The 24,054-nt window shown below is 41.4% G+C and overlaps 1 protein-coding gene across 1 annotated transcript in view; it reads left to right on the top strand.

Moving 5' to 3' along the window:
• The window catches only part of ELP3 (elongator acetyltransferase complex subunit 3), a 90,492-nt gene extending 83,177 nt beyond the window's left edge, over window positions 1-7,315 (top strand). The window contains exon 15 of the mRNA XM_041767612.1: window positions 6,775-7,315. Coding sequence (XP_041623546.1) covers window positions 6,775-6,851 — 77 coding nt within the window. The 3' untranslated portion in view covers window positions 6,852-7,315. The remainder of the gene's footprint in view (window positions 1-6,774) is intronic.
• The last annotated feature ends 16,739 nt before the right edge of the window (window positions 7,316-24,054 follow it).

The following is a 24,054-nucleotide window of genomic DNA, read 5'->3' on the forward strand; positions in this document are numbered from 1 at the left end:
AAATTTTTTAAATTAAATTGATCTCAGCTGGAAAGTTAACCTTAATCATTTAGTGTGCAGAGTCCAGGGTGAAGTCACCTTCTTTTCTATAAGTTTCATAGTCCTGACTTGACTCCCCTTCCTCTGAGATCTGGTTTCCATCATTGCTCCATCTTTGTTGCTTTTTCCCTCCAAACGCTATATTGTATTTTTCTTCATTTTAAAAGAGGTGACCACAATTTATCAAGTTGTCACTGAAAAGTAATAGTAGGTATCCCATTTGTAAGCCATGTCTGCTTACAAAGTTTGTTACTGCCTACCTATGTTATCAGACCCTTTTATGTAACTTTTTCTTACTGAGCCCAGTTAGTGAAATGAAAGTAAGATTACCATGTTTATTTCATCTGGTGATTTATCAAAAACGATCCTCAAAAACTAGACAGAGATGTGAGAGGTAAGGTGATGAAGACAAGCCACTTAGTTGTCCATTCTATTTATCTGAAATACCGTGAGCGGTGGAGACAAGGGACCTGGGTCCGAATTACAGTTCTGCTTCCTAACTCTTTGACCTTTCATTAGGACCCTTTCTGGAACTCACATTCCTCATAGGATAGTAATTCCAGGGGCAGCCCCAGTGGCTCAGCGGTATAGCACTGCCTTTGTCCCAGGGCCTGAACCTGGAGACCTGGGATCGAGTCCCATGTTGGGCTCCTTGCATGCAGCCTGCTTCTCCCTCTGCCTGTGTCTCTGACTCTCTCTCTCTCTCTCTCTCTCTCATTAATAAATAAATAAAATATTTTTTTTAAAAAGTAATTCCAATCTTGTTCGGTTTTTTTGTTTGAGATTTTATTTATTTTAGAGAATGCACACAGGTAGGGGAGAGGAAGAGAGAAGGAATCTCAAGCAGACTCCCTGAGAATCTCTGAGCACAAAGCTGGACACGGGGCTCAATCCAGAACCCTGAAACCATGACCTAAGCTAAAGCCAAGAGTCAGACACTTAACCAACTAAGCCATCCAGGCTCCCCCTTGTTAGACATTTAAGTAAGTTGGTATGGCAAATATCTAGATGCAATGCCTGCCACGTTTCTAAGTGCTCAAGAAATTTCTTCCTCCTCTAGCTTTATACTTTGTACTCAATCGACTTTGAAGTTGTTACTTCCTTTGTTTTGAAATGGAGATTGGTAGAATATAGGCTCATTCCTGCTCCTGGCTTTTCTCTTTGGAAGGGAAAATGTGTTTCCAGTTTTCTCAGCCTCAGCTTTGGTGTTGAATTTCTCCTTTTAGCAGGAAAGGGCTGCAGTAATACGAAGAGTTGTTCTCCACCCAATTCAGGCACCACATTGACCTGTTTACTCCTTTTGCTTACTTCTCCCCCTTTTGTTTTCTAAAATAGAATCAGTAGAATTTGAGTAAACAGATTTGTCCCATTTTTCCTCTTTCACTACTTTTTTCTTTTTTTCTTCAGATTTTATTAATTTGATAGCGTGTGCACAAGCAGGGACAGTGGCAGAGGGAGAGGGAGAAGCAGGCTCCTGGCTGAGCAGGGAGCCTGATGCAGGGCTTGATCCAGGATGCTGGGATATAGATGCTTAAGCAACTGAACCACCCTTGTGTCCCTCCTCTTTCATAAATTTTAAGGTTTTGTGATTTTTATTCCCCCACTTCTACTAAAGAGCATTAAGCAACTCAAAATTAACCTGCTCCTATAGCCAGTGACTGAGGCAGTTGGCATGTATGTAGGAAATCACTCTAGGTGATTTCCTTTCTTTCCTCAATATTTAGAGTATGCAAAATTGTATCTTAAACTAAATGGTGTGCATCTTTCAAAGAAAGAGGGTCGGGGGATGAGAAAGCAGAGGCATTTTTGTCCACTGTGCAGGGCTTGAGGCTTCAAGGCATTTGGTACAGAGAAAGGATCAGAGAAATACTATAGTCCCTGGTCTTCCCCAGGAGCCAGGTTCACAGGAGGCGGGCAGCTCTTGGCAGCCAACCTTGAACAATAAAACCAAAGGTCATAATTGGGAAAGGGCACAGAGGCTTTCTCACTTAGTGCTGACTGGCTCTCAGTTCTTGTCATCTCATCCGGGTGAACAGTGTCCCCTGCCTTTAACTTAACTCTGTCTTGGGGCTGATTCTACCTAAAGTTCCTTCACACATAACAAACAAGGTTTTTGTTTTTCTCCCAAAAGAGGTGTATGTCCTACGGCACAGGCGGAGGCCAGGAAGGTAGCTACAGAGGCTGGTCACTACAGCCAAATCCCAGAATATCACTCTAGCACATTTCAAAATACTCTTCTTTCACCTTATCTCATTTCATCATCATCACAGCCTGCAAAGTGGTGAAGATAAAACATTTATCCTGCCTCTGAGAGTAGGAAAAAAGCCCCCGTGATATAGGTAGATTGTGGCTAGGGGTTATAGAACTTGGAGGATAAAACGAAGCAGGTGTTTGACCCACCCACTCCTCCCTGTCTTGACTGCTTTACTGACAGCTGCCCTAAGGGCATCCTAAGGACTGCTGCATGTTGCTGTAAGTCCTGTCCATTCCCCAGCCCAGGGGCTTCGCAGAGACACCCAGGCAACTAAGTGGAGAACTCAGTTATATGTACAGCCCCCTGCATCTCTCCTCAAGGGCAGGAGCAGCGTTAATGGTGAGGCCTGTGACACAGCCTGCCTACGTCAGTCTGGGAGGCTGGCTGACGTCAGCTGTGACATGTAATTGCTTGTTGTTGGCCGAATCACAAGAGGAAAGTTACCGTGACAGGACTGTTGGGAGCCCTACTCAGCACAGAGGGGGGATGAGAGCAGGGTACAGCCAGCACCCCGCCCCGGTGATGGTGTGTTCTCCTCCAAGCTGGCTAAGAGTCCTAATGCTTTCCCCAGTCTGTTCATCAGATCTGAGAAACAGCAAGAGGTGAGGCTGGGGGTGAGGGGCTCTTTCTAGAAAAGACAGGCACAGTGAAATACAAATGGGGAGTATTTTTGCTTAGTTGGTTAAGGCCCACTGGAGGTCAGACTTCTTTCCCCAAATACTAAGTCACCCAGAGGGTCCAGAAGTAGTGTCCATCTCAGTGTTAACTGCATGATACTGAAAACAAGGATAGGAGCTTGAAAACGTACCTTTCTTTCAAAAAAGCACAAAGCCTGAGTGCCACTTCTCAAGTTAGTACTGGCTTATAGGGCCCGTGCCCTGTCTAAAGGCAGGAATGAAGAGCCCAGGGAGCCCGTGTGCTCAGTGGGAATTCCTCATGACAGAGGAATGCTTAGCTGTGCCCCTGCAGAGCCGTTCTTTTCAGCAGCGTGCCTAGGAAATCAGGACACACTCAAGGTGAGTGAACTTCTGCAGTAATCCAGGGCCTGGCTAGTTCTGCATTAGGTGTCAGGAGTGGCTTCTGTCTCACCCCTGCAGCTGGTTGTGGTGGACAGATGCAGCTTGTAGCATGCCTCAGCAAGTAAAACATTCCAACCAATGGTACATCTTCAGTCTGGTAATCCATGGTAAAGAAGATACCATCATCTTGATTTGAAAGAAGGCAATTAAAACATGCCTCCAGTGGCCAGGCTGAGCAGAACCAGAAGGAAACAGATTTATTTTGTGACTTCCCATGCTGAGGAATTGATAATTGTTGAAGCTGGGTAATGGGTATGTGGAGGTTTGATACACTGTCATCTCTATTTTTATACATATGAAACTCCCTGTAATAAGTACATGGAAAATGGAATCTGCTTTGTGATTAGAAAATATAAAAAGCCAGAAATATTTCAAAAAATTGGGGGGCAGTATTATTAGAGATAATACTATAAATCAGAAAGCTTCCTCTTAATCTTGAAGTTAACAAGGTAGGAAATTTGTAATAAGTAGATGAAGAAGTCCTGCCCTTAATGCCTTTTACAATGAGTCATTCCCACTTCCTGGCACCTCACAACACAGAGCCGGTTTTTTTCTTTTTCTCTTTTTAAAGACATCCTCCAGGAGCACATTTCTTTGTATGTACACAACGTAATAACTGAATACAGTACAGTATATCCGCAAGCATTTATTGCCTGTTCATATATGCCAGACACTTATTAAGCCCTGATGATGGAAGTCATTGACTAAAGAGCTTATGTTCTAGGAGGGGAGATAGACATGCAAGTAAAACAAAGCACAGCATGACTACCAAAACAACAGGACAATAAGTAAGGGATGCAGCTAGCATGGAGAGAGGGGCTATGATTTCTAGGTGAGCAGTTTGTCCAAGTGGGGGTGTTCAAGTTGGTGGTCTGTCCAGGTTGGTTCAGTGTGGACTGGGCGAGTGAGCCACTCATCTTATTCCTTCTGTTTCACTTCACTGAATTCTCTGGACAAATTGACCTCTCAAAATACATTGAAATAGCTATTATATGCACTGCCCCCCTGGAGGCTTTTTGTTTGTTTTTTGAGATATTACATGCAAAAAGTACATGTTAAGCATACCACTTGGTTCATTTTTACATGTGAATTATGTTCCCATGTAACTACTAGATGAAGATAGAACATTTCAGCACTCCAGAAGACTTTCTCTTTCCCTCTTTCAGTCCATGTCATCTTCCAAATGTGACCAGTACTCTGACTTCTAGGACCATAAAATTAGTTTTACCTCTGTCTGAACTTTGTGTTGACCCGGCTCCTTTCTCTCTGCTTTCTTTCGTACATGTTAGGTCTGTGAGCTTCATCCATGTTCTTACAGATAGCTGTAGCTCCTTTTTTCATTGTTGTGTAGTATTCTGTTGTGTGAAAATACAATGTTTCCATTCTATTATTGACAGATATTTGGGGTATTTCCTGTTTGGATATTATAAATAATATCTTCTCTTAGATGTAAGCATTCATTTCTATTTTCCCTCGGTATCGTTGCTGGGTTATAGGATATGCTTACGGATAGAGAACTTAAGGAAAGGTTGTCTTCCTCTGGGGGTTTTGAGCTGTCGTCCTGTATTCAGAGGGTCTGAGCTGCCACCTCACCTGTACTGTGTTTTTGTTTTCCCCTTGCTCTACCCCAAGCCACAGTGTTAAACCGAAGTAATGATTAGAATGCAGAGACAAGGTGCAACTGTGTGAGATGGAATAGCAGTAATCCTTGACTTAAGAGGGAAAGTCTCCAGTGACAGGTTCTCACAGGACACTGTTTTGTTACCTCTGTCATGCCAGCTCCAGTTACATTTTCTAAACACTTGAAAAATGTTGAAGGGAATAGGAAACAAAACATGATGGGGAAGGCCTGTTCCTAAATAGCAAACGTTTCGGCTAAAGCACTGAGCTAGACTTGAAAGAGCTAACGATTATTTGAGTCCAGACATGATACTCAGCACTGGAATACAACATGACGAACAAGTTAAATACAACTTCCACCACACTTCCACCACACAGGGAGGCAGAGCAGTGACACAGTTCACCATGGGGAGAGCTGTGGGGGGCAAAACACTGTAAAGAAAAACGCTATTGTTTTCATTCACATTGCACACAGTACTGAATACTACACAACTGACACCAGATGCAGGGGTTTTCCACACATCAAGCAATTCTGCAATACCAGCTGTGTGTCCCATAATTTAACTCAGTTCCAACACTGTCTCCCTGGAGATAACATCAGATCCCACAGGTTAAGAGCTCAGGCCCACAAGAATGTCTGTACTTCAGATGCCAATTGCAAGTCCAGCTTGTTACCTGCGCTTCTGACCTCTAAATGGAAGTTTCCACTACCCACCTCCTCAGGTTCAATTAATTTGCTAGAGGGAACGAGGGCATGAGCAAAGACCTGGAAGCTAGAGAAAGAGCCAGACATATGCAGAGAACTTAGAAAAATTTAAAATCCACCAAGGCTGAAGCATAGTGTTTAGGGAGAGAGTTGTAGCAAGAGATGAAGCTAGAAATGTAAGCAGGTACCAGGTTATAAAAAGCTTAAAAGAATAACAGCAACAGCTGGTGTTTCTGAGGAATTGGCCTTTTTCAGACTCTTAACTAATCACATTTCAGTGTGTGGTCGACCCACATCAACCTGATCCAAAGCCCATCCTCTTAACCACTCCTGTAGATACTACCTTAGAGGGCCATGCTTTATCCTCCTAGGAGCTCAGTTGCTTATGCTTGATACTGTTTTATTTTAGAGGTGTCACTAAAGATAGTGTTTCTCAAAGTAAGTTGAATGATCTTTCATATTGACTTAAATCAGCTATGTTGTTTAAATGCATGCAAACGCAAATCTGGTATAAATTCCTGGTACTTAATACTGCTCGTACAGGAAAGTAAATATTCCAGTTAATACAAAACTTTAATAAATTGCAAATTTAAGTAGTGTTAATTTAATATGACCAATATTTTGCTGCAATTGTCGCTCGTGCCGAGGGAGTGTGGTGCTCACACTGAAGTGCAGCTTCTTTCATTCGGGGCCTTTTTCACCTTGGCCCTGTGTAGAGACCCCGTTTTCCCACACCTCTTCTCTCAGCTTCCGGGAAACTAAAATACTGTTTGGCTCCACTGAGAGCATGGACATCTCATACACAAATCCACCTCCTCTCATGGTGTGATGTCAACAGCACTGGAATATGCGAAGCTCTAAAATACAGTTTCTCTATTTTAAATGTGGCTTGAATTCAAAATAATACAAATGTTCCAAACTTGTTAAAATGAGATTCAGTCTGGACTGGGAATTTGGTCTGTGAATGAGAGTGGGAGTGGGGAGTTGTGAGGGTAGTGTTTGCTGGCTTTTGAGGGCTTTACTAAATTTCTGCTTCATGGAGACTTTCCTTACTTTGGTTTTCTGTTGCTTCACAGGGGTTGGTACCAGGAATTATTACAGAAAGATTGGCTACAGATTACAAGGGCCGTACATGGTAAAGACGCTAAAATAACGGCCATACCAGCCTACCTTGATGCAGTATCTTCCCTGAAAGAAAAAGAAAATTCAAGATATTTTGAATACTCAGCAGAGAGGCTGAGCTAAACAATTGGACCTACCCTGCCTCCCTGGCAAGGAGCTTCACCTTCATCCTGCAGCTGTGGAGACTAGGAACTGCTTTCAGGGCCAGGCCAGTCATCTGCTGCCCAGCCCACTGAGCTTCTGGTGCTCAGAGCTCCCACACGCCCTCTCCTGCGTGTTCTCAAGTCACATGTTCAGTTTCTAAAGTCTGCATGGAGCCTGCAGTTGACCTACTTTGACTCAACACACAGTGACGAAAGCAAATTAACTCATTTGGCCACCATAATTCATGAGATAAAACTAGCTGTTGTCATTTGGGGAATAAACTTAGGAGTAGGTTATTTATATACTGTAAGGACAAAAAGATTGGAACATATGAAAACTGTTAAACTTTGATCTCTGGCCTTTTACTTTATATACATTCCAGCACAAGAAAATGAGCTTTTATTTTAATGGAAATTGTCCTGATTCCTGTGCTGATGTTTGAAATAACAGCCTGATGGGGAGAGAAGAACCGAAGCTGTCAGTTGAAACCAGCCCTTCTCACTTGGGAGTCTACCATCTACAATAGCCCACTACAAACATCCTTTATTTTACATTTTTTATTCTCTATACTCCCCACATTCTTGACACCTGCCAAACAGTGAGGGCAGCACTTCTACCCAGAGAAGAGTCTGGCTTCCCCTGTTGTCTGTCCCGAGCAGGCCGAGTGTGACCCTAAGTCAAAATGTGCTTCCACAAAAGTGGTTTCCTGCATTATAATTCTCTAAGGTAGATTTTGGTTTGTTTTAGAAGAAGAAAGGTAAAAGTTCAACTTCTTTGAAAGCAAAAAAGTGGGAAACAAGCCCAAATCTAAAACTAGGAAAAAGATTGGCTTTTTCAAAGGTTCATATTATATAACTGCCTCTTTGTAACTTCCAGCCAATCTGCAAAGGAGACTCTGCCTGGAGAGAGCCAGTTCTTAAGAGCATAGCTTAACCCTGTGCCCCCTGGCTTCTGTGCCATTTGACAAAGGTTTAGTAAATGGAATGGATTCTCCTAAAAGGCTCAAAAAATAAAACCTTCAACGTACAGAGAAGAATCGTGTAAGGTGTTTTTCCACTGCCTGTTACACATGTAGTGACATTTGCTATGAATCTGTGACACTGTTTATTTTCTCCTGGGTGCTGTGTGCCATTTCGTTCAACTGCCACTGGGCACACGGGCTTGCCACAAAGGCTTTCCCTGAGTGTAGTTCCCTGAGTGTAGTTTAGGGAATTTAGCTACTCATTTGTGCTTGTTTTTTCCTTTAAAAAGAAAATGATTAAACTAGCCATGCCTGCACCACACTGGCTGTGGGCAGAGTGGGGGGCAAATGGCAAACGTGTGGGCCCGGCCTCCCCTCTGCCCGCGGTGTGCCCCTGGCTTATACAGGGGTTTCTGGGCCTCTCGTTTCTCATCCTCAGTGTCCTGTTTACCTAAATGGATCCCCATGTGTAACGTACAAACAAGTCCCTTGTAAAATTGTAAAAAGCCCTTTAAAATAATTTAGAGCAAGATTTTAAAACAATTGCCTAGGAGCATGCTCATTTCCAGTGGCTATCAGCCAGTGTTCTATCTGGGTTTTCATCTCAGGACTCAGGAAAATACTCTTTCTTTCTAGCTTGTTGTCAGCCTTCTTTGGAGTGAGTCTCCTAAGCTTGCATAAAAGCCGCAGAATTTCTAAAGCTACATGGGAGAGAGGGAGGGCAAGCAGAAGCTTCAGCTGCTCTTCTGACTGCCCAGGGCTCTTCCTGGTGTGTGTGGTGCTTGGCGCCTCCACAGCCTGGCCGGGCTGGCCCTCGCAAGACGGGTGCGCCTCAGTCCCACAGACCGCTTCCTGAGAAGGGTCACTCCAGCCTCAGCACAGAAGCTTTTAAAGCCTGTATTTCTGATCTCTATTGAACAAACCTTAGCAACCACCTCAAGCCTCGTCAAAGAGCTTGGCTTTTAGTCCACCTTGTTAAATCACCTGGAAAGTTGGGTTTTTTTGTTTTTTGTTTTGTTTTGTTTTTAATTAAGCCATATCACAGACAAATCTGCTTAGAATATAGATTTTAAAAATAGATTATCACCAAGTAAAACTAGGGTTTCTCAAAGTTGGGAAGGAATCAACTTCCTTTATGGAAAGATTTCTACTGACCCAAAGGAATACTGAAAAGTACAGCTTAAGAACTAAAACCTATTCTAAGAAAACATCTTTCAAATTGCAAATGTCTATTTCCAAAGGTGTGGGTGTACATGTTTAGATATTATCATCTAATCAAAAACAACAATTTGCTCATGAACTCACAGACCCCTGAGTTTAAGAGCTCAAGACCTAGGTTCTGAAAACCTGGGCTGTGTATTAACCCTGAAGCTCTGGGGGTGCCCCCTCACCTTTTGAGCTACATTTAAAGGCTTATTTTAGAGAGAGTTGGGGAGGAAGGGGCAGAGGGAGAGTGAGTTTTAAGCAGACTTTTGTGCTTAGCACAGGGCCCAACGCGGGGCTGGACCTCACAATCCTGAGATAACAACCTGAGCTGAAACCAAGAGTCTGTCACTTAACCAACAGAGCCACCCAGGCCCCCCTACATTTCCCCTCTTAATGTGGGATAAACACAGCTCCTAGGACAGGTGCGAGGATCAGCTGTGGTCACACTGGAGGGATAATGCAGACACCATGACATTCTCTTCTATATAAACAGTGGTTACTCTAGTGAAGTGGCTTCTCGACAGAAGGGTGACCGTGGGCACATAAGCTTATCTGCCCCTTAGTAAATTCCCAATGATGGTAGTAACTCCCGCCTGCAGTAGAGTGCAGGTTCAATGAGCTCATGTATATAAGCCCCTTAGTGCAGGGCTGTTCAACATAAAACACTGGAAGTACTAGCTATTATTAAATCTAACAAAGTGCAGTATTTGGCCCATTTTTAAAAGGGAGTTCCTTATGTTAGCAATAGAATGTGGCTTTTTCCTAGAATCCCTAAATGTTGCTAGAAGCCAGTCAGAAAAATAGTGTCTGGTGCTCTGTGGCCTTTTCTCCCATCCTCTAGTTGGTCCTTCTATGTCATTCATTTAAGTCTAGGGTTGCAAATTGTCAGATCCATGCTCTGTGGGACAAGAGACTAGCTGAGATATGGAACAGCAAAAAGCATTTTAAAATACCACTGTAGGGGTGCCTGGGTAGCTGAGTCAGTTAAGCGTTTGCCTTCAGCTCAGGTCATGATCCCGGGGTCCTGGGATTGAGTCCCATGTCAGTCTCCCTGCTCAGCGGAGAGTCTGCTTCTCTCCTTCTGTCCCTCTCCCCTGCTCATGTTCACTCACGCTCTCTCAAATAAGTAAAATCTTTAAAAATAAATTTAGAAAATCAGTGTAATTCTGGGAGCTTCCCAGAATACTGTCCAATATCAATATGGACTGCCGGTCTCCCCTGCTTGTGCTGGTGACTGTCCACTTGGGGAGTCCCTCCAAGGGAGTTTAGCAGCCTCTCAACGTGGGGAGCAAGGTGGTGCCACATTTCTATGTATTAGGGTTGCATGTGCCTGCAATACACTTCTGTTGGACTCCGGGCAGGCAGTCTCAAAAACTAACTTTACAGACTCTTGAAAGAAACTGATTTTAACACTTTTTTTTTTCTCCCAAATTCATGACTGTTAGAAGTAACAAACTGGCTGCTTTTTTTAATATCCAAATGGGCAACACTATTATACCTCCGTCTCTTCCGCCTGGAAAACGCCTTCCGGGGAAGGAACTGGTGTTGCTGGGTCCCACTGTGCTGGGCGCAGGCCCTCCCAGTGCTTCGCTAGGCAGTCCTCACCCAAAGGTGAATGCCGGACTCCCCGCCACGTGACAGAGGAGGACCCGGGCTGGGGACTTGACCTCTGAGCCCCGAGTCCCAGGCGGGGCTGCCACTGCCCAGTTCCAGTCGGTACCAGTCCTGAAGCACCGGGGTGGCCTGCACCCCACGGCCCAGCCTGGCAGCCCTGGTCAGCTGCTGAATGGATTTAGGATTCGAGTACGTCAGTGACTCAGCCTCTCCCACCCCAGCTACCCCATGTTTCCTGTTTTAAGGGGAAAAAAAAATTCCAGTCAGCTTCTGTTCAAAGCTGTTCAGCCAGCAGGTACGGAGCAACGAGTCTGCGCTTTCACACCATTTCATCCTCACAGCAAACAGCCTGTGAGGAAAATCCTGCCATCATCCATCCCAGTTGTAAAACGGCAGGGAGAAGTAAATGAGGTCCTCTAGAGGGAATGCCAAGAGTCTGCTTTTTTTATTTAAATGAAAATCGCTTTTGGTTCTAAAAATTATATATGCTCATTATAAGTAATTGAAACAGAAAAACACAAAGTCCCCGAATCCCACCACCCGGGACAACCGCAGTGAACTGGCGCATACCCCCCCCCCCCCCCCCGTCGTCTCCCGCACACGGATGATCAGTTCACATAAAATGTCCACGCTGCGCATGTTGCTTTGTAACCTTTGTGACTTGGACTGCAAACAAGCACCTGCCTGTGTCATACACACAGATGAGCCCCATCCTTTTTAACGACCACCTATACTTAATCTGTGGACAGCTAACAGTCCGTGGTCTGCAGAGGCCAGTTTATTTAGGCAGGGCTTGCAGATCGTGCATCCTCCTCATCACAATGGCTGGAATCATGTAGGACATGGGGGCTGCCCACGTACGTGGGTTCAAGCCTAACATTGGCCTCTTTACACTTGTTTCCTAAAGCATTCCCTCCTCCAGGGCAGGCTGCTTCTGTGTCTACCCCCAAGTCCTTCAATCCTTCATTCACAGGCCATCTTGCAGGAGCTGGGGAGGGAGCAAACCCGTCTGGAGCTTGCCCTTTCTCATTCAGAAAGCGGCAGCGCACTTGATTGTGAACAAGGCCCATGATGAAAAATGTCAAGCTGCCGGTTCACGGAAAGGCACTGGAGCGTGAACGGAGATTAGAGGTGACTGGGCCTTATCTTTTCTCCCCTGATGGAAGTTACGGCTTCGAGTCAGATTTCTTTGCCAGAAAAGGTTATCCTCTTGTCTCGGGCCGATCTTGTCTGTGAGGTTAGCGGCTATGAGGGCAAGAAGGTGACCGCTCCTGCTGTCCCCACCAGGGCAGGTGGAGGCGGGCTCAGCACCTGAACCTCTAGGAAAAGCCAGCCTGGCTTTTAGCTGCCTGGGTTCAAGGCTTGTTTCCACCTGTTGTCAAGCTTTACAAGAACTAGGGTCTCAGGCCACCATGTATCTGGGGTGCTGGGGCAGCAGCAAAGGATCCTTTACATCCATCTGGGGAAAGGAAAGGAATGCTAGGAGAGTGGGGGGAGAGCAGAGAAAGAGAAGTAGTACCTGTTGAACAGGTAGTCGTGGTGTTGCCCCCCACCCCCAACAACCTTTGGAGAAATTATGGCCTCCTCCATTTTACAAACTAGAAAACAAGGCCCCAAATAGTTAAGTAAGTTAACCAAGGCCACAAAACTAGGAAATGAAGGGCTGAACATAAAGACAACAAATCGGCATTCACCTAAGGACTCTGAAACCTATGAGCAGTGGTACCTGTAGAATTTCTAAAACAGGGTTTCAGGGGCGCCTGGGTGGCTCAATGGCTTAAGCATCTGACTTTTTTTTTAAGGTTTTGTTTATTTATTCATGAGAGATGCAGAGACACAGGCTGAGGGAGAAGCAGGCCCCTCACAGGGAACCTGATGTGAGACTCGATCCCAGATCCCAGGATCATGCTCTGAGCCACCCAGGTGTCCCAAGTGTCTGACTCTTGATTTCAGCTCAGGTTGTGATCTCAGAGTTGTGAGATTGAGCCGCATGTCAGGCTCCACACTCGGCAGGGAGTCTGCTTGAGATTTTCTCCCTCTGCCCTTCCCCCACCCCTCCACCTCCATGCTCACTCTCTCTAAAATAAATAAATAAATCTTTTTAAAAAATAAAAAAGGGCTTCAGGCTGGCAATTAGGTTAGACAGGGATTTTTTTTTTTTTTTTTTTTTTTTTTTTATTCATGATAGTCACAGAGAGAGGGAGAGGCAGAGACACAGACAGAGGGAGAAGCAGGCTCCATGCACCGGGAGCCCGACGTGGGACCCGATCCCGGGTCTCCAGGATCGCGCCCTGGGCCAAAGACAGGCGCCAAACCGCTGCGCCACCCAGGGATCCCCTACAGGGATTTTTTTTAAAGCTACATTTGCCTAGCAGATACTGTCTGCACTCACCCCACCTACCTCAGGCTATCTCTTGGCACAACTGCCAGTAAACTCTTCCTTAAAAAACAACTTGATGGGGCAGCCCAGGTGGCTCAGCGGTTTAGCACTGCCTTCAGCCCAGGGTGTGATCCTGGAGACCTGGGATCCAGTCTCATGTAAGGCTTCCTGCATGGAGCCCACTTCTCCCTCTGCCTGTGTCTCCTCTCTCTCTCTCTCTCTCTCTCTCTCTCTCTCTCTCTCTCTCTCTCTTCTCTTTCTCCTCTCTCTCTCTCTCTCTCTCAAATAAATAAAATCTTAAAAAAAAAATGATGAAGAAACATAGCCAAGAGATACATCCAAATAAAGAACCTGGGACTAGAGGCAATATGGAAAGAAAGAACCAGCAATAAGTAATCAATCTACTTAATTAGAGAATTGACACTAACTCTGAAAGTTATTGCTACAGAAAAGAATGGGAGCTTCTGGGTTAAAATGGAGGATTGAGCACACTGATCTAGTTTTGCTTCCACCTGGAAGCTCACAACACAGACTAAAGGGGATTTTTAAAAAAAAAAAAAAATCCATACCACAGAAATGACAGAAGAGACCAAAGTGATAAGATTTTAGAAGCTATAGAGCAGATCACAGTAACTCACTTAGTAGTTGAAACAGCAATGGAGAAAGTTCACAGCCAATACAGCTCATACCACAGAAACCAAAAGCCACAGGAACAGGCAGCTGCAAACACTGGAGAAGAAGGGAAGAGACCAAAATCAGGACTATGGAAATCATTTGATAGCAGATAGGTCCCTGGGTCCCTGTACCAGCTCCTTCCACGAAGCAGATGCTCTGTTCCCATGTCAGCAATAGTCTGGAGGTTTATTTTCTGAAGAGCATCAAACAGAGGATCTTTGAAGGAGAGAACCCTGACGAAGTCGAAGGTTGGGTAATATAATTGAAAACAGAATGATTAAGTGAACCCATGCACACCAAACAGTGAGTCCTAAGAGTTCCAGCCATCTTCTCCAACTCCAATTTTCAGAGCGCAAGCAGCTGAAACTTTTCCCTACAGACCAGAAATTGAAAGACTCTTTTGGAGATTCTAACCAGCCCTAGACAAAAGACCTAAAAGAGACTGTTGTTTGGAGTTCCTCAGGAAACAACACAGATAGCTACTCCACAGCAAGATCAGTAAGCCCCAGTGTCAGGGGCTGAATGTTTGTATCCCCCCGCCCCCCAACCAAATGTATATATTGAAGCCTCAAACCCCAGTGTAACTATATTTGGAGATAGAGGCTTTTATTTATTTTTTTAAAACAATGATTTTTTAAAAGATTCATTTATTTATCAGAGAGAGAGAGACAGAGATAGTTACAGAAATAATAAGCTAGGAAGAGAGGGAGAAGCAGGCTCCCCACTGAGCACGGAGCCCAATGTGGGGCTTGACCCCAGGATCCTGAGATCATGATTTGAGCTGAAGGCAGACACCTAACCAACTGAACCACTCAGGTGGCCTAGAGATAGAGCCTTTTAAGGAAGTAATTAAGGCAAAGTGAGGTCACAAAAGATAGAATCTTGATCCAATAATATTAGTGTCCTTACAAGTAAAGAAAACAGAGGAGAGTAACATCAACAAGATGGTAGGTTGTTCCTGATCCGCTCCCCCCTCACAAGGAGAACAGCTAACAATTATCCATAGACAGGACACCAATGAGAGATTCTAGAACATGGGGATGGGGCTGAAGCATCCCCCTGCACCACAAGTGACCAAGATAGACTGCACTAGAAGGGTGAGAGGAGTACCCATGTGGACGATATCGCCCCTCACCCAGGCTGGCGCAGCACTGCACCAAGAGGCCTGCCCTGAACCTATGGTGCTCCAGTGAGAAAAGAAAGCCTATGGCGGACCTTCAGCTCCCCAGCATTTTGGGTGGCTTCTTGGGAGCCCTACAGGGATTGCAGGGGAATGTGAGGCACTCAACCACTGGAAATCCATCCAATGATGATGGAGAAAGGAGAGGAGTTTACAACTACTAGCACAAGGATCCTGACCCAGTTCATATCTGCAGCATCCGACTAATAGGACCAATGACTACAGCTGCTTTGTTTATTTGCAGAGCCAAGATGGCACAGTCTGACCAGGGAACTTGGCAGGATGCAGATCTACCTGATTTGGATCCTCAAATGGAGAGTTTTGCTGGCCTTGGAGCCTGGTCTGCCTTCACCCACACAGGGAAGCTAAGGTGTAGTCCAACCCATTACTGAGGGTAGCCCCGGGCCCTTCCCAGCCAGAAAGTCGCATCAGGAACACATGGAGGCTGCATAGCCCAACTTGCTGAAGCTGAGCAGAGAGAATGGAAGGCAGAGCCGATCTGTAAAGCCAAGCTGGTGGCACCATTCAGCCAGGGGACTTAGGGAGCAGGTTGGCTTGAGTCAAAACCACAAACAAAAAGTCTTGCCAGCCTCGGAGGGTTCCTCTGCTTTGCCCAGGCTGGCAAGCTGAATCATAGTCCAGTTCACTGCTGCATGTGGCTCCTGGGGCCTCCCGACCAGAAAGCCTGACAAGAACACCTGGAAGCTGTGTATCCCAACAATGCTCTAGCAGAGAGTATGACAGGCAGAATTGATCACAGAGCAAAGCCAGTAACACCATTGGGCCAGGAAACTCGGGACATAGGTTGGCATAAGCCAAGACCACAAAGATCCTTGTTGGACAGAGAAGCTAATTTATATCCCCACCTACTGCTAAGTACAGCCTTCAGCCACATTATCAGGATCCTAACCAGAGCATATGGGAAGCTACATAGCCTATTAATGGCCCTGCTGACAGAGGCACTTGAACAAAAAGTACCCTGTTACTTTCCCCATTTGCAGAACAAAACCAGTGGCCCCAGCAGGCCAGAAAACTCAGTGCACAATCTTGCCAAACAATTAGCCATGTAGGGCTTGGGGCCTATCCCTGTTTTAATGCCAGGGCAAGGAAGTAAATTCATAGCTCTACCTACTTCTGAGTATAGTATCCAGTCCTCACCATATAGTAAGCCTGACTAGAAAACCCAGGCAGCCACAGATCTCATCCTACACTACTAGTTGAGCTGGGAACCAGGCCAGCAGTCCTATCCAACTGTTCTAAACCAGTGACATATCCCCCAGCCTCAGAGGTTAGGCAGTGGCCTCCCCCGCAAAATAGACCCTGTTTAGCAAGCTCCACCTGCCCACCAGCACACACATTCAGAAACCCAAACTGAGCTAACCAGTAAGTAATTATGTCTGCCAAAGGGAACCTATAAAGGCTGGATGAGACCACTCACTTACCCAAATGTACAGGCACCAGTGTAAGGAATCAAGGATTATTAAAAAAAAAAAAAAAAAAAAGACAAGTAAACATGACTCTACCAAAGGAAACTTAATAAAGCTCTAATAATTGACACTAAGAAAAATGGAGATCTACGAACTGTCAAAATATTCAGAACAATTCTCTTGAAGAAGCTTAGTGAACTATTAGGACACACAATGAAATTAGGGGAAAATGCATTAAAAATAAGTTCAGTGAGGAAGTAGAAACCATCAAAAAATTTGTTTCAATCTGGAGCTAAAAAATTACAATGACTGAAGTGAAGAATTCAATTCAATAGTGAGCTTCAAAAGTAGATCTGACCATGTAGAAGAAAGAATCATTGACCTAGAACACAGAACATTTGAAATTATCCAGTCAGAAGATAAAAAGGAAAAATTTATGGAAAGAGAGTGAAGAAAGCCTATGGGATTTATGGAAAACAATCAAAAGGAACAATACCCACATTGTGGGAATTCCATAAAGAGAAGGGTAAAAGGAAGAGACGTAGCATATTGAAAGCAATAATGGCTGAAAACTTCCCAAACCTGGAGAGAGATATGGACATCATCCATGAGGCTCAAAAGGCCCCAAATAAGTTGAACCTGAATAGGGCTGCACCAACACATACTGTAAATTGTCAAAAATCAAATGCAAAGAATTTTAAAATGGCAAGAGAAAAGAGAAAAGTTATGTATAAAAGGACCCCTCTAAGATTACTGGCAGATTTCTCTATAGAAGCTTTTCAGACCAGGAGAGAATAGGCTGAGATATTCAAAATATTGAAAGACAAAAACTGCCAACCAAGAATTCAACGCCTGCCAAAGCTGTCCTTCAGAAATCAAAAAGAGATAAAAACTTTCCCAAACAAAAGCTGAGGGAGTTCATAACCACTAGACTTGCCTTATAATAAATGCTAAAGGGGGGTCTCTAACTTGAAGTAAAAGAATGTTAACTAATGTCATAAAAATATAAAATGGTACCATAAAGCTCACTAATATTGGTAAATATATAGTCAAAGTTAGATTCTATAAAATGGTAATAGTGGTGCATAATTCACTTATAACTAGTTTAAAAGTTAAAAAACCAATGTAAAAATAAAACTATGATAATCTGTTATTGGTTACACAATATAAAAATATATAAACTGTGACATCAATAACATAGAATGTTAGGGGCAGGAGAAGTAAAATTATAAGGTTTAGGAATACCATTGAAGTTTTAATCAGTTCAAAATAAGCTGTTATAATTTCAAGTTAATGTAAGCCTCATGATAACCAAAAGGGAAAAACTTGCAGTAATTACATATAAGAATATGATGAAGTAAAAGCATACTGATACCAAAAGACATCAAAACACAAAGACAACATGATTAGAAACAAGGAACAAGTTTACCAAATATCTGGTAAAAACAATTAATAAAATGACAGTAGTGAGTCCTTATCTATCAATAATTACTTAAAAAGACACAAAGTAGCTGAATGGATTTTAAAAACAACATTCAGTAGTATCCTGCCTATTAGAGACTCAGTTTAGCCTCAAAGACACACTTAGACAGAATGAAGGGATGGAAAAAGCTATTTCCAGGAAATGGTAACCAAAAAAGCAGGAACACGTATATTAGACAAAATAGACCTTAACTAAAAATGGTAAAAAGAGACAAAGCCATTATCTAATGACAAAGTGCTCAATCCATCAAGAAAATATAATTGTATATTCAAACACGCAGCAGCAGAGGATATATATACATACATATATATATATATATATATTATATATATATGCAAAATTGGAATAGACTTAGGGAACTCAGGGACTTTATCAAACATAATGACATTTGTATAATAGGAGCCCAGAAGAAAAAGAGAGAGAAAGGGGGAAGAAAATTTATTTGAAGTGATACTAGTTGAAAACTTCTCTAATCTGGATAAGGAAATGGATATCCAGATCCAGGAAACAAAGAGAACCCCCCCAAAAAATCAAAAGAAGTAGATTACACCAAAACATATTAATTCAATTGGAAAATATAGTGATAAAGAAAAAAGTATTAAAAGCAGTCAGACAGGGAAGCCCAAGTGGCTCAGCGGTTTAGCCCTGCCTTTGGCCCAGGGCGTGATCCCGGAGTCCCAAGATTGAGTTCTGCATCAGGCTCCCTGCATGGAACCTACTTCTCCCTCTGCCTGCGTCTCTGCCTCTCTCTCTCTCTCTCTCTCTCTCTTTCTGTGTGTTTCTCATGAATAAATAAATAAAATCTTAAAAAAAAAAAAAGCAACCAGACAACAGAAGACAGTAATATAAATGGGAAGCCCCATAAGACCATCAGCAGATTTTTCAGCAGAAATTTTCCAAGCCAGAAGAGAACGGCATGATATATTCAAAGTGCTAAATGATAAAAATCTGCAGTCCAGATTATTCTATCCAGCAAGGCTATCATTCAGAAGAGAAAGAGAGATATAGAGTCTCAGACAAACAAAAACTAAAGGAGTTTGTGACCACTAAACCAGCTCCGTAAAAAATACGGAGGGGCCTCTCTGAGTGAACATGAAAGAACAAAAGTAACAGTATGAAGGTAGGAAACACAAAAGCAGTAAAAATGAATATTTCTATTAAAAAAAATCAGTCAAGTAGCCCACAAAATAAAAGGAGGTAAAAAAAAATGACACCGTATACCTAAAATGTGGGGAGGAAAGGAGTAAAAAATAACTTTTAAGTTTTCAAGTTAATATAAACTGCTATATGCAGAAGATGTTATATGGTAACCACAAATCAAAAACCACTTATATGCAAGGAGTAAAGAGAATGGAATCCAAATATATCATTAAAGAAAACCAACAAACCATGTAAGAAAGCAAGACAAAGGACTGGAGAAAAACATCAGACACCACCACAAAACAAGGAATAAAATGGCAATAAATACATATCTATCAGTAATGCTTTGAATGTAAATGGATTAACTGCTCCAATCAAAAGACATGGGGTAACAGAATAGATAAATAAAACCCAACAAGACCAACCTATATACTGCCTACAGGAGACTCTTTTTAGACCTAAAGACACATGGGGATGGAGAAACATCTATCATACAAACGGATGTCAAAATAAAGCTGGCATAGCAATATTTATATTAGGCAAAATAAACTTTAAAACAAAGAACAGGGACACCTGGGTGGCTCAGCGGTTGAGCATCTGCTTTCAGCTCAGGGCATGATCCCGGTATCCGGGATCGAGTCCCACATTGGGCTCCCTGGGAAGAGCCTGCTTTTCCCTCTGCCTATGTCTGCCTTTCTCTCTCTGTCTCTCATAAATAAATAAATAAAATCTAAAAAAAAAAAGACTATAACAAGAAACAACGAAGGACACTATATAACAATAAAGGGGACAATCCAACAAGAATATATAACATTTGTAAATATTCATGCACCCAACAAAGGAACACCCAAATACACAAAACAATGGATTATAAACATAAAGGAACTAATACAATAATAGTAAGAGATTTTAAAACCCCACTTACATTAATGGACAGATCACTGAAACAGAAAATCAACAAGAAAACAGTGGCTTTGAAGGACAAATTGGACTCAATGGATTTAATAAATATATTCAGAACATTCCATCCTAAAATAGCAGAAAATGCATTATTTTTAGGGGCATATGGAACATTCTTTAGAATAAATCTTGCATTGGGTCACAAAACAATCCTCAACAAACTCAAGAAGATAGAAGTCATGCCATATAGCTTTTCTGATCACAACAGTATAAAAAAAAAAATCACATACAAGAAATCAACCACAAGAAAAAAATCTGGAAAGGGATGCCTGGGTGGCTCAGTGGTTGAGCATCTTCCTTCGGCTCAGGGCATGATCCTGGGGTCCAGGATTGAGTCCCACATTGGGCTCCTTGTGGGGAGCCTGCTTCTCCCTCTGCCTATGTCTCTGCCTCTTTGTGTTTCTCATTAATAAATAAATAAAATCTTTAAAAAAAATCTGGAAAGACCACAAATACATGGAGGTTAAATAACATGCTACTAAACAACAAATAGGTCAACAAGAAAATAAGTTAAAAAGTACATGAAACTAACGAAAATGAAAACACAACAGTTCAAAAATCTTTGGAATGCAGCAAAAGTGGTTCTAAGAGGGAAGTTTGTAACAATACACACCTACCTCAAGAAGCAAGAAAAATCTCAAACAACCTAACCTTACACCTGAAGGAGCTAGAAAAAAAAAAGAATAAAATAAAATAAAAAGGAATGAAATCTTGCCATTTGCAATGACATGGATGGAGCTAAAGTATAATGCTAAGCAAAATAAGTCTATCAGAGAAAGACAAATACCCTATGATTTCACTCACATGTGGAAATTATGAAACAAAACAAATGAATAAAGGGAGGAGGAAAAAAGAGACAAATCCAGAAATAGGCTCTTAATTATAGAAAATAAACTGATGGTTACCAGAAGGGAGGGGGTGTAGGGTTACAGATTAAATAGATGATGAGATTAAAGGAGTGCACTTGTCCGTGATAAGTATTGGGTGACATATGGAATTATTAAATCACCATATTGTACACCTGAAACTAATATAACACTATGTTCATTAGTTGGAATTAAAAAGTTTAAAAAAATAAGAAGTTTCTCAATTTAAATCTCTGCCTTAAGGAACTAGAAAAAGAACAACAAACTGAACTCCAAATTCGCAGAACAAAGGAAACAATAAAGATTAGAGCAGAAATAAATGAAATAGAGAACAGGAAAACAATTTTTAAAAATTAACAAAACTAAGAGTTAGTTCCATGAAAAGATAAACAAAATTGACAAACTTGTAGGTAAACTAACCAAGGAAAAGAGAGAGGACCCAAATAAAATTATAAGTGAAAAGGAAGATTTTACAACTGATACCACAAAAATACAAAGCTTCATCAAAGTTACTATGAAAAACTATATGCCAACAAACTGGACCACATAGAAGAAATGGAAAATTCTTAGAAACATACAACCTACCCACAGCAAAGCAGGAAGAGAAATAGAAAACCTGGACAGACTAATTACTTTTAGGAGGAATAAATCAGGAATCAAAAATTTCTCAACCATGAAAATCTTAAGACCAAATGGCTTCATTGGTGAATTTTACCAAACATTTAAAGAAAAATTAACACCAATCCTTCTAAAACTTTTCAAAAAAAAAAATCGAAGACAATTCCAAAATTCCTTTTTTGAGGCAGCATTACCCTGATACCAAAGCCAGAAAAGGACACTTTTCAAAAAGAAAACTATAGGCCCTATTCCTGGGAATATAAATGTAAAAATCTCTATAAAATATTAAAGCAAAAAAAATATTAAAGCAAAGCAAAATTAGGATCTCATTAAGATGATTATCCACTGTAATCAAGTAGGATTTATCCATGGGATGCAAGGATGGTACACGATATATAATTTAACCAATATGATACATACCATTAATAAAATGAAAGAATAAAAGATGTAATGATTATCTCTATAGATGCAGAAAAATCATTTGACAAAACTCAATATTCTAAAAACTCAACAAATTAGGTATAGAAGGAGAATATATCGATAAGACCATATATGACACCTAACATTATATTCAATGGTGAATATAGAAATACATAGTCAATGGTGAATCAGATGCAGAAAAAAAATAAAGGCAACAGAATTAGAAAGAAAGAAGTAAAATTGTCTCTATTTGCAGATGACATGATTGTATATATAAAACATCCAAAAGATTCCAAAAAAACTGTTAGATGTAATCAACGAATTCAGTAAAGTTGCTGGATACAAAATTAATGTACAAAAAATCATTAGCATTTCTAAACACTAACACATTATCAGAAAAAGAAATAAAACCATCCCATTTACAGTAGCATCAAAAGCAATAAAATACTTAGGAATAAATTTAACCAAGTAGGTGAAAGATCAGCAGACTGAAAACTAGAAGACACTGATGAAAGAAATCAAAGAAGATATAAATGGAAAGGTATTTCATGTTCATGTAGCAGAAGAATTAATATTGTTAAAATGTCCTTATTATCCAAAGCCATCTATAGCTGAATTCAATGCAATCCTTATCAAGATTCCAATGGCATTTTTTTTACAGAAGTAGGAAAAACAATCCTAAAATTTATGTGGAATCACAAAAGACCCGAAACACCCAAATCAGTCATAAGAAAGAATAAAGTGGGAGGCATCACACTTTGATTTCAAGCAATATTATAAACTTTTAGTAATCAAATAGAATGGTTCTGGCATGAAAATAGACACATTGACAAATGGAATAGAATTAAGAGTCCAGAAATAAACCATACAGTCAAGTAATATTTGACAAGGATGCCAAGAATACTCAATGGAGAAAAGATAGTCTCTTCAATGGTGCTGAAAAAATTGGATATTCATTTGTAAAGAATGAAACTAGACCCTTATCTTGCACCACTCACAAAAAGTAACTTGAAATGGATTAAAGACTTAAATGTAAGACCAGAAATCATAAAACTCCTACAAGAAAACGTAGGGAATACCTCTATGACATGGATCTAGGCAATGATTTGAGGGATATGACACCTAAAGCACAAGTGACAAAATAAAAAAATAAACAAGTGGAACTAAAAAGCTCTACATGGCAAAAGAAATGATCAACAAAATAAAAAGACAACCTATGGAATGGGAAAAAAATATTTGCAAATGGTATATCTGATAAGAGGTTAATACCCAAAAAATCTAAAGAACTCATACAACTCAATAGCAGAAAAAAAAAACCCCAATAATCCAATTTTAAAATGGGCAAAGGATCTGAAGGACATTTTTCTGAAGAAAATACACAAATGGCCAACAGATACACAAAAAGATGCTCATCATGCCTTATTACTAGGGAAATGCAAATCAAAACCACAATGAAATATCACCTCATGCCTGTTAGAATCACTGAGAAGACAAGACAAAACAAATGCTAGTAAAGATATGGAGAAAAAGGACCTATGTGCACTGTTGGTGGGAATGTAAATTGCTGCAGCCACTATGAAAAAGAGTATGGAGTTTCCCAAAATATTAAAAATAGACCTGCCATATGTTCCAGTGATTCCATTTCTGGGGATATATCTGAAGGAAATGAAACCACTTTTGTCAAAGAGATATCTGTACCACTTCCATGTTCACAGCAGCATTACTTACAATAGCCAAGACATGGAAACAACCTAAATTAAATGCCCATCAACGGATGAGTGGTTAAAGAAGTTGTGGTGTGTGTGTACACACAATGCAATATTATTCAGCCATAATATAGAAGGAAACCCTGCCATTTGTGACAATGTGAATGGATCCTAAGGGCATTATCCTAAGTGAAATAAGTCAGAGAAAGACAAGTACTATATAATCTCATTTATATGTGGAATCTGAAAGAAAAGAAAAAAACCAAACTCATAGAAAAAGAGATCATATTTATGATTACCCAAAGCAGGAGATGAGAGGAGCAATTGGATAAAACCAGTCAAAAGGTACAATATAAATAAGTACTAGGGATGTTATGTACAACATGATGACTATAGCTAACACTGCTGTATGATAGTATAAATGAAAGTTCTTAGAATAAATTCCAAGAGTTCT

The sequence above is a fragment of the Vulpes lagopus genome, chromosome 8, assembly GCF_018345385.1.
Source record: "Vulpes lagopus strain Blue_001 chromosome 8, ASM1834538v1, whole genome shotgun sequence".
Taxonomy (NCBI): domain Eukaryota; kingdom Metazoa; phylum Chordata; class Mammalia; order Carnivora; family Canidae; genus Vulpes; species Vulpes lagopus.